Source organism: Triticum aestivum, chromosome 6B (assembly GCF_018294505.1).
Source record: "Triticum aestivum cultivar Chinese Spring chromosome 6B, IWGSC CS RefSeq v2.1, whole genome shotgun sequence".
NCBI lineage: Eukaryota > Viridiplantae > Streptophyta > Magnoliopsida > Poales > Poaceae > Triticum > Triticum aestivum.
Window position 1 is genome coordinate 618,638,593 of NC_057810.1, and position 15,029 is coordinate 618,653,621.

Consider the following 15,029-nt stretch of genomic DNA (forward strand, 5'->3'; position numbering starts at 1 on the left):
TAGTAAGCCTCTAGATGACTTGCTCGTTGATCAATAGATGGTTACGGTTTCCTGACCATCGACATTGGATGTCGTTGATAATGGGATCACATGATTAGAAGAATGATGTGATGGACAAGACCCAATCCTATGCCTAGCACAAAGATCATGTAGTTCGTATGCTAAAGCTTTTCTAATGTCAAGTATCATTTCCTTAGACCATGAGATTGTGCAACTCCCGGATATCTAGGAATGCTTTGGGTGTACCAAACGTCACAATGTAACTGGGTGGCTATAAAGGTGCACTACAGGTATCTCTGAAAGTGTCTGTTGGGTTGGCACGAATCGAGACTGGGATTTGTCACTCCGGTTGACGGAAAGGTATCTCTGGGCCCACTCGGTAGGACATCATCATAATGTGCACAATGTGACCAAGGAGTTGATCACGGTATGATGTGTTACGGAATGAGTAAAGAGACTTGCCGGTAACGAGATTGAACAAGGTATCGGCATACCGACGATCGAATCTCGGGCAAGTACAATACCGCTAGACAAAGGGAATTGTATACGGGATTGCTTGAATCCTTGACATCGTGGTTCATCCGATGAGATCATCGTGGAACATGTGGGATCCAACATGGGTATCCAGATCCCGCTGTTGGTTATTGGCCAGAGAGCTGTCTCGGTCATGTCTGCATAATTCCCGAACCCGTAGGGTCTACACACTTAAGGTTCGATGACGCTAGGGTTATAGGGAATATATATACATGGTTACCGAATGTTGTTAGGAGTCCCGGATGAGATGCCGGACGTCACGAGGAGTTCTGGAATGGTCCGGAGGTAAAGATTTATATATGAGAAGTCCTGTTTTGGTCACCGGAAAAATTTCGGGTGCTATCGGTAATGTACCGGGACCACCGGGAGGGTCCCGGGGGTCCACCAAGTGGGGCCACCGGCCCCAGAGGGCAGCATGGGCCAAGTGTGGGAGGGGACCAGCCCCAGGTGGGCCGGTGCGCCCCCCACAAGGGCCCAAGGCACCTAGGGTTTGGGGAGGGGGTGCTTCCACCTTTCTTGGGGGGCAAGTTTCCCCCCTCTCCCCCCTTGGCCGCACCCTAGATGGGATTGGGGCTGCCGCCACCCCTAGGGAGGGAAACCTAGGTGGGGGCGCAGCCCTTCCTCTCCCCCTATATATAGTGGAGGCAAAGGGGCAGCCCACCACACGAAGTTCTTCTCCTGTTGGCGCAGCCCTACCTCTCTTTCTCCTCCTCTCCCGCGGTGCTTGGCGAAGCCCTGCAGGATTGCCATGCTCCTCCACCACCACCATGCCGTTGTGCTGCTGCTGGATGGAGTCTTCCCCAACCTCTCCCTCTCTCCTTGCTGGATCAAGGCATGGGAGACGTCACCGGGTTGTACGTGTGTTGAACGCGGAGGTGCCATCCGTTCGGCACTAGGATCTCCGGTGATTTGGATCACGACGAGTACGACTCCTTCAACCCCGTTCTCTTGAACGCTTCCGCTTAGCGATCTACAAGGGTATGTAGATGCACTCCCCTCTCTCTCGTTGCTAGTCTCTCCATAGATAGATCTTGGTGACACGTAGGAAAATTTTGAATTTCTGCTACGTTCCCCAACAGTGGCATCATGAGCTAGGTCTATTGCGTAGATTCTTTGCATGAGTAGAACACAAAGTAGTTGTGGGCGTTGATTTTGTTCAATATGCTTACCGTTACTAGTCCAATCTTGATTCAGCGGCATTGTGGGATGAAGCGGCCCGGACCGACCTTACACGTACACTTATGTGAGACAGGTTCCACCGACTGACATGCACTTGTTGCATAAGGTGGCTAGCGGGTGCCAGTCTCTCCCACTTTAGTCGGATCGGATTCGATGAAAAGGGTCCTTATGAAGGGTAAATAGCAATTGGCATATCACGTTGTGGTTTTTGCGTAGGTAAGAAACGTTCTTGCTAGAAACCCATAGCAGCCACGTAAAACATGCAAACAACAATTAAAGGACGTCTAACTTGTTTCTGCAGGGTATGCTATGTGATGTGATATGGCCAAGAAGAATGTGATGAATGATATGTGATGAATGATATGTGATGTATGAGATTGATCAGGTTCTTGTAATAGGAATCACGACTTGCATGTCGATGAGTATGACAACCGGCAGGAGCCATAGGAGTTGTCTTAATTTATTGTATGGCCTGCGTGTCATTGAACAAATGCCATGTAATTACTTTACTTCATTGCTAACCGGTAGCCATAGGAGTAGAAGTAATAAGTTGGCGAGACAACTTCATGGAGACACGATGATGGAGATCAGGATGATGGAGATCATGGTGTCATGCCGGTGACGATGATGATCGTGGAGCCCCGAAGATGGAGATCAAAAGGAGCAAAATGATATTGGCCATATCATGTCACTATTTGATTGCATGTGATGTTTATCATGTTTATGCATCTTATTTGCTTAGAATGATGGTAGTAAATAAGATGATCCCTCATTAAAATTTCAAGAAAGTGTTCCCCCTAACTGTGCACCATTGCGAAAGTTCGTCGTTTCGAAGCACCACGTGATGATCGGGTGTGATAGATTCTAACGTTCACATACAATGGGTGTAAGACAGATTTACACACGCGAAACACTTAGGTTGACTTGACGAGCCTAGCATGTACAGACATGGCCTCAGAACACAAGAGACCGAAAGGTCGAGCATGAGTCGTATAGTAGATACGATCAACATGAAGATGTTCACCGATGACGACTAGTCCGTCTCACGTGATGATCGGACACGGCCTAGTTGACTCGGATCATGTAATCACTTAGATGACTAGAGGGATGTCTATCTGAGTGGGAGTTCATTAGATGAACTTAATTATCCTGAACATAGTCAAAAGCCCTTTGCAAATTATGTCATAGCTCGCGCTTTAGTTCTACTGTTTTAGATATGTTCCTAGAGAAAATAGAGTTGAAAGTTGATAGTAGCAATATGCGGACAGTAGAAGGCTTATGTCCTTAATGCACCGCTCGGTGTGCTGGACCTCGAACGTGGTCTGTGGATGTTGCGAACATCTGACATACACATTTTGATGACTACATGATAGTTCGGTAATGTTAAATGGTTTAGAATTTAGGCACCGAAGACATTTTTGAAATGTCGCAGAACATATGAGATGTTCCAAGAGCTGAAATTGGGATTTCAGGCTTGTGCCCACGTCAAGAGGTATGAGACCTCCGATGAGTTTTCTAGCCTACAAACTATGGGAGAAGATCTCAATCGTTGAGCTTGTACTCAGATTGTCTGGGTACAACAATCACTTGAATCGAGTGGCAGTTGATCTTCCAGATGAGATAGTGATGTTTCTCCAAAGACATTGCCACCAAGCTACTAGATCTTCGTGATGAACTATAACATAACAGGGATAGATATGATGATCCTTGAGCTATTTGCAATGTTCGACACCGCGAATGTAGAAATCAAGAAGGAGCTTCAATTGTTGATGGTTAGTGAAACCACTAGTTTCAAGAAGGGCAAGGGCAAGAAGGGGCACTTCATGAAACGGCAAATCAGTTGCTGCTCCAGTGAAGAAACCCAAGGTTGAACCCAAACCCGAGACTAAGTGCTTCTGTAATAAGGGGAACAACCACTGGAGCAGAACTACCCTAGATACTTGGTAGATAAGAAGGCTGGCAAGGTCGATAGAAGTATATTGGATATACATTATGTTAATGTGTACTTTACTAGTACTCCTAGTAGCACCACGGTATTAGATACCGGTTCGGTTGCTAAGTGTTAGTAACTCGAAATAAAAGCTACGGAATAAACGGAGACTAGCTAAAGGTGAGCTGACGATATGTGTTGGAAGTGTATCCAAGGTTGATGTGATCAAACATCGCACGCTCCCTCTACCATCAAGATTAGTATTAAACCTAAATAATTGTCATTTGGTGTTTGCGTTGAGCATAGACATGATTGGATTATGTCTATCGCAATACGGTTATTCATTTAAGGAGAATAATGGTTACTCTATTTATTTGAATAATACCTTCAATGGTCTTGCACCTAAAAGAATGGTTTATTGAATCTCGATCATAGTGATACACATTTTCATGCCAAAAGATATAAGATAGTAATGATAGTACCACTTACTTGTGGCACTGCCATCTAAGTCATATTGGTATAAAACGCATGAAGAAGCTCCATGTTGATGGATCTTTGGACTCACTCATTTTGAAAAGTTTGAGACATGCAAACCATGTCTATTGGTGTATACGCAGGAAGAAACTCCATGCAGATGGATCGTTTGGACTCACTTTATTTTAAATCACTTGAGATATGCAAATCATACCACATGGGCAAGATGACTGAAAAGCCTCATTTTCAATAAGATGGAACAAGATAGCAACTTGTTGGAAGTAACACATTTTGATGTGTGCGTTCCAATGAGTGCTGAGGCATGCAGTGAATATCGTTATGTTCTTACTTCACAGATGATTTGAGTAGATGTTGAGTATATTTACTTGATGAAACACAAGTCTGAATTATTGAATGGTTCAAGTAATTTCAGAGTGAAGTTGAAGATCATCGTGACAAGAGGATAAAATGTCTATGATATGATCATAGAGATGAATATCTAAGTTACGAGCTTTGGCACGCAATTAAGACATTATGGAAATTGTTTCACAATTAATACCGCCTGGAACACCATAGTGTGATGATGTGTCCGAACATCATAGTTGCACCCTATTGGATATGGTGCGTACCATGATGTCTCTTATCGAATTACCACTATCGTTCATGGGTTAGGCATTAGAGACAACCACATTCACTTTAATAGGGCACCACATAATTCCGTTGAGATGACATCGTATGAACTATGTTTTAGAGAAACCTAAGCTATCGTTTCTTGAAAGTTTGGGGCTGCGACGCTTATATGAAAAAGTTTCATCCTGATGAGCTCGAACCCAAAGCGGATAAATACATCTTCGCAGGACACCCAAAATAGTTGGGTATACCTCCTATTTCAGATCCGGAAGCAAAAGGATTGTTTCTAGAAACGAGTCCTTTCTCGAGGAAAAGTTTCTCTCGAAAGAATTGAGTGGGAGGATGATGGAGACTTGATGAGGTTGTTGAACCATCACTTCAACTAGTGTGTAGCAGCGCACAGGAAGTTGTTCCTGTGGCACCTACACCAATTGAAGTAGAAGCTTATGATAGTGATCATGAAACTTCGGATCAAGTCACTACCAAACCTCGTAGGTCGACAAGGATGCGTACTGCTTCAGAGTGGTACGTAATCCTGTCTTGGAGGTCATGTTGCTAGAAAACAATGAACCTACGAGCTATGAAGAAGCGATGGTGGGCCTGGATTCCGACGAATGGCTCGAGGCCATAAAATCCGAGAGAGGATCCATGACTTTGGAAGAAATACTTGATGGTCGTAAGGCCGTTGGGTACATATGGATTTTAAAAGGAAGGCAGACAATGATGGTAAGTATCGCCATTAAGAAAGCTCAACTTGTCGTTAAGATGTTTTCCGACAAGTTCAAGGAGTTGACTACGATGAGACTTTCTCACTCGTAGCGATGCTAATAGTCTGTTGGAATTATATTAGCAATTACTGCATGATTTATGAAATCTTGCAGATAAGATGTCAAAACATTGTTTCCTCAATGATATCCTTGAGGAAAGGTTGTATGTGTTACAACCAGAAGGTTTTGTCAATCCTGAAGAATGCTAACAAATATGCAAAGCTCCAGCAATCCTTCTAAGGACTGGAGTAAGCATCTCGGAGTTGGAATGTACGCTTTGATGAGATGATCAAAGATTTTGGGTTTATACAAAGTTTATGAGAAACTTGTATTTCCAAAGAAGTGAGTGGGAGCACTATAGAATTTCTGATGAGTATATGTTGTTGACATATTGTTGATCAGAAATGATGCAGAATTTCTGGAAAGCATATAGGGTTATTTGAAAAGTGTTTTTCAATAGAAAACCTGGAATAAGCTGCTTGAACATTAAGCATCAAGATCTATGAGGATAGATCAAAAACGCTAAATGGTACTTTCAAATGAGCGCATACCTTGACATGATCTTGAAGGTGTTCAAGATGGATCAGTCAAAGAAGGAGTTCTTTCCTGAGTTATAAGGTATGAAGTTAAGAGTTAAAGCTCGGCCACGGCAGAAGAGAGAGAAAGGACGAGGGTCGTCCCCTATGCTTCAGACGTAGGCTCTATAGTATGTTATGTTGTGTACCGCACCGGAAGTGTGCCTTGCCATGAGTCAGTCAAGGGGTACAAGAATGATCCAGGAATGGATCATTGGACAACAGTCAAAATTGTCCTTGGAGTAAATAAAGGACATGTTTCTCGATTATGGAGGTGATAAAGAGTTCGGCGTAAAGGGTTACGTCGATGCAAGCTTTAACACCTGTCTGAATGACTCTGAGTAGCAAACCGGATACGTATAGTGGAGCAACCATTTGGAATAGCTCCAAGTGGAGCGTGGAAGCAGCATTTACAATATGACATAGAGAATTGCGAAATACATACGGATCTGAATGTTGCAGACCCGTTGACTAAAACCTCTCTCACAAACAAAACATGATCAAACCCTAGAACTCATTGAGTCTTAATCACATGGTGATGTGAACTAGTTTAGTAACACTAGTAAACTCTTTGGATATTGGTCACATGGTGATGTGACCTGTCAATGTTAATCACATGGCGATGTGAACTAGATTATTGACTCTAGTGCAAGTGGGAGACTGTTGGAAATATGCCCTAGAGCCAATAATAAATTAGTTATTATTATTATATTTCCTTGTTCATGATAATCGTTTATTATCCATGCTATAATTGTATTGATAGGAAACTCAGATACATGTGTGGGTACATAGACAACACCAAGTCCCTAGTAAGCCTCTAGATGACTAGCTCGTTGATCAATAGATGGTTACGGTTTCCTGACCATGGACACTGGATGTCGTTGATAACGGGATCACATCATTAGGAGAATGATGCGATGGACAAGACCCAATCCTAAGCCTAGCACAAAGATCGTGTAGTTCGTATGCTAAAGCTTTTCTAATGTCAAGTATCATTTCCTTAGACCATGAGATTGTGCAACTCCCGGATACCGTAGGAATGCTTTGGGTGTACCAAACGTCACAACATAACTGGGTGGCTATAAAGGTGCACTACAGGTATCTCCGAAAGTGTCTGTTGGGTTGGCACGAATCGAGACTGGGATTTGTCACTCCAGTTGACGGAAAGGTATCTCTGGGCCCACTCGGTAGGACATCATCATAATGTGCACAATGTGACCAAGGAGTTGATCACGGGATGATGTGTTACAGAACGAGTAAAAAGACTTGCCGGTAACGAGATTGAACAAGGTATCGGCATACCGACGATCGAATCTCGGGCAAGTACAATACCGCTAGACAAAGGGAATTGTATACGGGATTGCTTGAATCCTTGACATCGTGGTTCATCCGATGAGATCATCGTGGAACATGTGGGAGCCAACACGGGTATCCAGATCCCGCTATTGGTTATTGGCCAGAGAGCTGTCTTGGTCATGTCTGCATGATTCCCGAACCCGTAGGGTCTACACACTTAAGGTTCGATGACGCTAGGGTTATAGGGAATAGATATACGTGGTTATCGAATGTTGTTCAGAGTCCCAGATGAGATCCCGGACGTCACGAGGAGTTCCGGAATGGTCCGGAGGTAAAGATTTATATATGGGAAGTCCTGTTTTGGTCACCGAAAAAGTTTCGGGTGCTATCGGTAATGTACCGGAACCACCGGGAGGGTCCCGGGGGTCCACCAAGTGGGGACACCGGCCCCAGAGGGCAGCATGGGCCAAGTGTGGGAGGGGACCAGCCCCAGGTGGACTGGTGCGCCCCCCCCCCCACAAGAGCCCAAGGCGCCTAGGGTTTGGGGAGGGGGTGCTTCCACCTTTCTTGGGGGGCAAGTTTCCCCCCTCTCCCCCTTGGCCGCACCCTAGATGGGATTGGGGCTGCCACCACCCCTAGGGAGGGAACCCTAGGTGGGGGCGCAGCCCTCCCTCTCCCCCTATATATAGTGGAGGCAAAGGGGCAGCCCAACACACGAAGTTCTTCTCCTGTTGACGCAGCCCTACCTCTCTTTCTCCTCCTCTCCCGCGGTGCTTGGCGAAGCCCTGCAGGATTGCCACGCTCCTCCACCACCACCACGCCGTTGTGCTGCTGCTGGATGGAGTCTTCCCCAACCTTTCCCTCTCTCCTTGCTGGATCAAGGCATGGGAGACGTCACCGGGCTGTACGTGTGTTGAACGCGGAGGTGCCATCCGTTCGGCACTAGGATCTCCGGTGATTTGGATCACGACGAGTACGACTCCTTCAACTCCGTTCTCTTGAACGCTTCCGCTTAGCGATCTACAAGGGTATGTAGATGCACTCCCCTCTCTCTCGTTGCTAGTCTCTCCATAGATAGATCTTGGTGACACGTAGGAAAATTTTGAATTTCTGCTACGTTCCCCAACATAAAATAAAAAAACTGAAGAAAGGAATCAAAAAGTGAAAATGATCAAAAGGAGAACAATGATTAGTTATGAGATTTCCAGAGCCGTTGGCGTTGCCGAGTGCTGTGATGGCACTGTAGGAAACATGAAATACGTCCACAAAGAAGATGAACATGTGACATGAAACACACTCGGAAATAAGATGGAAGATGTGTAACGGGTGCAATGCTTTTTTATCGATAGGAGGGACACCTTCCCGCTGCAATTAACTAAAGATAATCAGGAAAATATTCTTCTACAAAAAAGTTTTTTTTAGACGGCGACAAAAGCTTTGTCCCATCGCATTAATAAAGAAAGAGTTTAAAAAAGGTCTCAATGAGGGTCATTACTCCTCAACAAATGCGAAAAAACAAAAGACTCCTCAACAAGTGTTTAGCCCCAGCCAAAACCCAATTCTTGGCCTCCACCTTGATGCCATCTAGCATCGTGGTAGGCATTAAGGATTTCTTCTGGAAAACCCTCGCATTTCTCTCTTTCCAAACCTCCCAAGAGACTAGCATTATAAGCGAAGACACCGCCTTCCTCCGATGTCCACGACCAAGGACCATCCTTGTCCACCACTCATGGGCCGAAGAGATTCCAGCCCAGTCGGTGGTGTCGAGCTCCGACGTATCAAGCCAACATCTCAGTGCATTCCAAATGCGTGTGGAGAACCTACGCTGGAACGTAATGTGTGCCATTATATCGGGCTCCCTTTTGCAGAGTTGGCATAAAGTGCAATTGGGCGACCATCGCCGCTGTAGCCGGTCAGCCGTCCAAATCCTGTTCTTGTTGATGAGCCACGCAAAAAACTTGTACTTGGGGGTGCCCAGTTTCCCCATACCACTTTATTCATGTTGGTTGCCAACGCCCCTTCGAATTGCGCCTTGTAGGCTGAGGCGAGCGAATATGTGCCGTTGGTCGTGAGGTTCACTTGATGTCGTCGGCCAGGTCATCCTGAAGTTCAACCCGGCTGAGCTTCTCCCAAAGCATGCAGAACTGTGCAATATGGTGAACCGAAAGCCTCTCGCCCATGTTATTCCAGTGTACCCAATTTGGCCTCCTTTATGGATTTGTTCTTGTTGGATGAGCTCGCGAGCACGAGCGGGGCAATGTTCTTGGGTTTCTTTCCTTCCAGCCATGGGGAGTACCAGAAACGCGTCGTCCGACCGCCCCCCACGATGATAGTGGTCGCAACATAAAAGAGCTCTCTGTTCGTGGAATCGCATGGGTTTCCCGTGCCCACCCATGGTCTATCAGGTTCCTTCCATTCGTACCATAGCCATCGCAGGCGCAAAGCTCTCCGGTATAAGTGAAGGTCGAGGACTCTAAACCGCCAAGGCTCTTTGGTCTACACACGACCTTCCAGTTGACCCTGCATTGCCCACCGGAGACCTTCTCAGCTCCCGCCCAAAGGAAGGCCCTCTTAAGCTATTGAGATTGCTCAGAGTTCTCTCAGGAAGTTTAATCATTGTGGCATGGAAAGTGGCCTGGGAGGTGGTCACCGATCTAACCAACTCGTCTCGCCCAGCCGCCGTGATGAACCGGCCCTGCCAAGGCACCAACTTCCCTGCAGCTTTGTCCACTAAGTGTTGAAGATCGATTTTTCTGAGCCGGTGGACAGATAACGGGAGGCCGAGGTAGCGCATTGGGAAAGTAGCACGCTTGGCCGGAAAGCACTCAAGAACGACATCAAGGTCAATGCCGTTGAAACTAATAGGAACCATCGAACTCTTCTCCAGGTGCTTTATGAGACCAGTGAGCTCACCAAACCCTGCCAGGATGGAGGTTAACTGTTGGATGTCCTCCTTAAAAGGCGGCACAAAGATGGCGGTATCATCGGCGTATAGCGAGGAGCGCATGCAGGCGGCCCTGCCCCCTATCCGGTGGAGCTTGCCCTGTCTTGTGGTGGTGTTGAGAATGCCCTGGATAGGGTCAATGGCTAGGACAAATAACCGGGGGGGGGGGGGGGGGGGGGGGGGAGCAGATCGCCCTGCCAGAGGCCCGCGCCGTGCCAGATAGGCTCTCCTGGAATCCCATTGAGAAGGGCTCTGGAGGAGGACGACTGCGGCAGGGCTGCGAGCATGTCTCTGAACCGAGAAGCCACGCCGACTGAGCAGGCTGAGCAAGTAGTCCCATCTGACAGAATCGAAAGCCTTTTTGATGTCCAGCTTGAAAAGGAGGGTAGGCTTCTTACACATTGTTGGGGACATGACATACTTGGCACCAAGAAAAATGATATCCATCCATCCCAAAATAAGTGCCGCTGATTTAGTAACTTTATACTAAATAAGCGGCACTTATTTTGAGACTGGGGGAGTTTGCTAGGTACTGCAAAAAATATAACAGGTAGTACAAACCAAAATGAATGAATGAACATGCATACTCAATCTTTGCTGCAAGATGAAATTCTCTGAAGTTTCAGTTGCTTTCTGTTATTTCTCAGAAGTTGTACCCACAATCAATTAGTACAAAAATGGCCGTTGTAATTGAATAAAGTTATGCTCCATTTATAAAATCATAAAAAAATACGAGGAAAAAATGCATGATTGTCGTAAACTAACTGAAGTTTCAGTTGTTTTCTTTATTTTAAACTAATTTCAGAGAGTTTCACTTCGGATGTACTCACCAGCTAGATATCAACCAGCGTACTAACTGAAGATATCAACTTGCTGGCTTATCACCGGCTAGTTAATGGAAAGTGAACTCAGAAATTGCCTCACGGGTTCTTACTGTAACTCATTGCATACATGGTTTGTAAGAGGAAACTAAAGAAACTCCTCAAGATACGAAAGCACGCCAAGTACCACAAAAACCTATATCTATATGTAGGCAAAAAGTAGTATTCACAAACCAGTAGTTACAGGTAAACTAATTGTGACAAGCAAATTTTATGAACCATCAAGTTAAAACATCATGCTTGACAGTGAACAGACATAAAACCAAAATCAAGGGGGAATGAGACGATCATATAATACATAGAAGAAAAAGCAAAAGAAAAAGAGCGTATAAAAAGGAATGTCCTCCTGCACCACCCATCACCGCGAGACTATGGCAAGCAGCTTTGCGGCCATTGGCTATGACAAGCTCAACAACTAGCTCTTAGCTTTGCAGCCATCACCGCGAGATAATAAGGAATAAATAGGACTAAAACTGAAACCCATATAATGAAACTGACCGAGAAATTAAAATGATTATGCGAAGAATAAAACTGAAGAGAGAGAGAGAGAGACTAATTGAACTTAGAAACTGAGGTACACTAAGAAACTGAGAACTGAGGAAGGGAAACTAAAGACAAACACTGAAGAAAGAAATCAAAGAATGAAAGACTGAAAACAAACATGAGTTTGTAAAATTTATGAATCTGCAACCAAAAATTCACCCAGCAAAACTATGAGTTTGAAAAAAAAATCAAAGAAACCAAAAAGAGCACTATGAACTAAGTCTGCAATAACTGAATCTGTAACCTGACACATAAAAGCACCATGCAGATTCAGAGGAAATTCCCCCTGACTGCATTTCCCCCAGAGAAAACACGCTAAATGAATCTGCATAAATACTGACTACATCTCATGATAAAATAAAAGAAGTTGAGTAAGTATCGTAATCCCCTGAATCTGCATATAAACTGACTAAAAGTCAAACACGCCCCGTGAATTCAGAAAAACCAAAGAGCACTATGCACTAAGTCTGCAACAACTGAATCTGCCCCCGGACACATAAAATCATTATGAACAAACTGAAACCTGCAAAAAGCCTGCCAAAGTCCCCACAAAAATTTAACTGAAAACCCAGAGCTCATTCACTGTTGTCCCTACTTAAAAAGACGCAATAGCACTGCCTAACAAGCGCCTGTTGTTGACTGAACCACGAAGAGGGGTTACTCACTCCTGACGAGAAAGGGGGCAGCATGGAGGAGCCCAGAGAAACGCCTGCAGTCGATTCTACGCTAAGAAGTGACTGTCATATACGATTGGGCTACAAGGGGAAGTCATGCACATGCGCCCCCCTTAATGCTGGCACGAGGACAAACAGACACCGCTAGCACGCTGTTTGAAAATCATGCATGGCCAAGAGACTCATCTCTGTCAATTTATTTATCTCAACGCGCAAGCATGTCACCTCATCATACAACAATGACTACGATAAAGCTCATCCCAAGATGCAATCATGCACGAAAAAAGACTCACCACAACATTCCACCATGCATGGGATTTTTTTTTCAATCAATATGTAAATGTTGTTACAACTATACATATTGAAATATAATACTCCCTCGTCCCATAATATAAGATGTTTTTGACACTACACTAGTGTCAAAAAACATCTTACATTATGGGACGGAGGGAGTACATCATATGTATTCTTTTATTATTTTGATTTTCCATGTTATTAACCCAAATTTTCATCAACCAAATCCCTTAACAATGCGTGGGGTATCCTCTAGTTAAAAAAAGACATTCACACACTAAACCGGGTCGAGTTGTACACATGGGTGAAAAAAAGCAACCCCCCGCACCCAAGACGGGTAGCCCACGAGAAGAGTGCCGAGATTTAGTCGACTGAAAAATAGTAGGAATGAAGTTTATATCACTATAAAAGCCTTTTGTGGATTTGACTCGCTGAATATTATAGTGTAAAAAACATCAGATTAATCCTAGGACTTGTTTCTATGTAATTTTTTTGTGAGCATGCATTTTGGGGGGATTTACAGGAACCAAGAGTAGTCCGAAGAGATTTATGTGTTGGATAAAAAATGGCTTGAAAAGTTGTTTTCTTACATTACAGGAACCAGGAGTTGTTTTCTTAAATCTTGGTCCATGTCAATCTTGGTCTCGGACATGCCGGCTGGGCTCTCGCACGGGCCATCAGGATTGCGTGCCGCTGCTCTTTCCGTCCGACCCCGAAGAAGCACCACTTGATCTATGACAAGCTCTGCCATCCGGCGCTCAACGCGGGCGGGATCCCGCCGCTCCCTCGTGATCTTCACGGCCACCTCCTCCAGCTTCTTCAGCCTGCGCTTGATCGTCTTCAGAGCCAGCTCGGTGCGCGCGCCGTCCTCGAGCGCCTCCCGCATCGGTACCAACATGTCGCCGTACATCTCCTGGAGAACCTCCCGGCACTCGCGGCTGGGGTAGAGTTCCTCGAACGTACGCGGCCGGACGTGGTGGCCCGGCGACGGCTTGATTTCTTCCGGCGGTTCCTTCGCCGGCTCGGCTTCCTCCCGTGATTTCTTCTTTGGCTTGAGTTCTTGTAGTGCTTTCTTGGTGCGTCTCATCGTGACCACCAGCTTGGTGTACGTGGTCTCGAACTCCCACGCCTCCCTAAACTTGGAGAATTTGTCGCCGCTCTTCGGGGCATCGACGGCCGGGGAGGCACGTTGGTTGGTCGTCTTCCGTTCGTCGACGCGGGGTTTCTTCTTGCCGGCGACGTCGACTCGGATCATGGCCGTTCCGGCGGCGGGGGCCTTGCGCTTGGGTGCAGGAGCACGGTGCTCTTCCGGCGGCTCCTTCTTGGGCGCGCGACGCCTCAGAAAGTCACGCCCCGTCGGAAGGTACTCCGTGAAACCGCGGAGGAGACGGCTGTGCGCCGGCCCGAAAATCTCCCGGGCCCTGTCGTAGATTTGATTTGCGTCGAGCTTGACCTCCGATCGCACGTGGAAGAGCAGCGCGAGGACCCTGTCGTAGAACCCGGCGTCCGCCAGCTTCACCCGCTCGAGGAACCGCATGGCCCCGGCACAGTCGGCGTCGACGGAGGCGGCAGCGGCCGGGTGGCGGCGCTCCCTCTTGGGCCGCTTGGGCGGATCATCGCGGACGGGCTCGGCTTCGTGCTGAGCGGGACGGCGGAGAAAGGGGTTGTAGGTGTCGAAACGCTGGATGAGGTCGGGATGGCCCTGGAGGAGCGCGTACGCCCTGGCCACGACGGCGGGGATGTCGACGATCTCGCCCCTGCTGAAGCGCGCGAAGAGGTCGAGGAACTCCGCGGTGAGGTCCGGATCGGGCGCGAAGCATGCTTTGACCTGCTCCAGGAGGGATAGGGCGTCGTACACCGCGGGCTGCGGAAAGCTATCCAGGAGCTGCTCCATGGCGGCGGCTCCCTCGGCCTCGTCTCGGCCGGCGGCGCGGGTTATTTTTCTGTAGTGCGGACCGGACGGGCGGGGTTTCAGATTTGACGTTCTCGTCACTTATAGAAAGAAAAGAGAAGAAAAAGAAAGGGTTTCGGACTTCACGGATGGATCAGGGGCGCTTCGTTACACGCCGTGGCCGTTTCGTGTCGTGATCGTGTTCAGCCCTGAATCCGTGACAGGAGTGGATACGGTCTGTAATTTTGGAGCGCCGGTACGTAGCGCAAGATCATCATCGATTAAATCGCGGGAACAACTCGTAGCATCCGGACCTCTGCCAGGCCATACTTAACTGGTTTTCCACGAAAACCTAAAAACCCCTTGGCGGCCATTAGGGTTTCGGTGGACGGAAACAACGCTTGCCGGATCTCTCCG

General features: G+C 46.8%; 1 protein-coding gene across 1 annotated transcript; it reads right to left on the bottom strand.

The window, feature by feature from the left end:
• Window positions 1-12,971: 12,971 nt before the first annotated feature.
• Window positions 12,972-14,706, bottom strand: LOC123134568 (uncharacterized). The gene has a single exon (XM_044553795.1). It carries the CDS (start codon window positions 14,613-14,615, stop codon window positions 13,308-13,310), a length of 1,308 nt encoding a protein of 435 aa, XP_044409730.1. The 5' UTR covers window positions 14,616-14,706; the 3' UTR covers window positions 12,972-13,307.
• Between the last annotated feature and the right edge of the window lie 323 nt (window positions 14,707-15,029).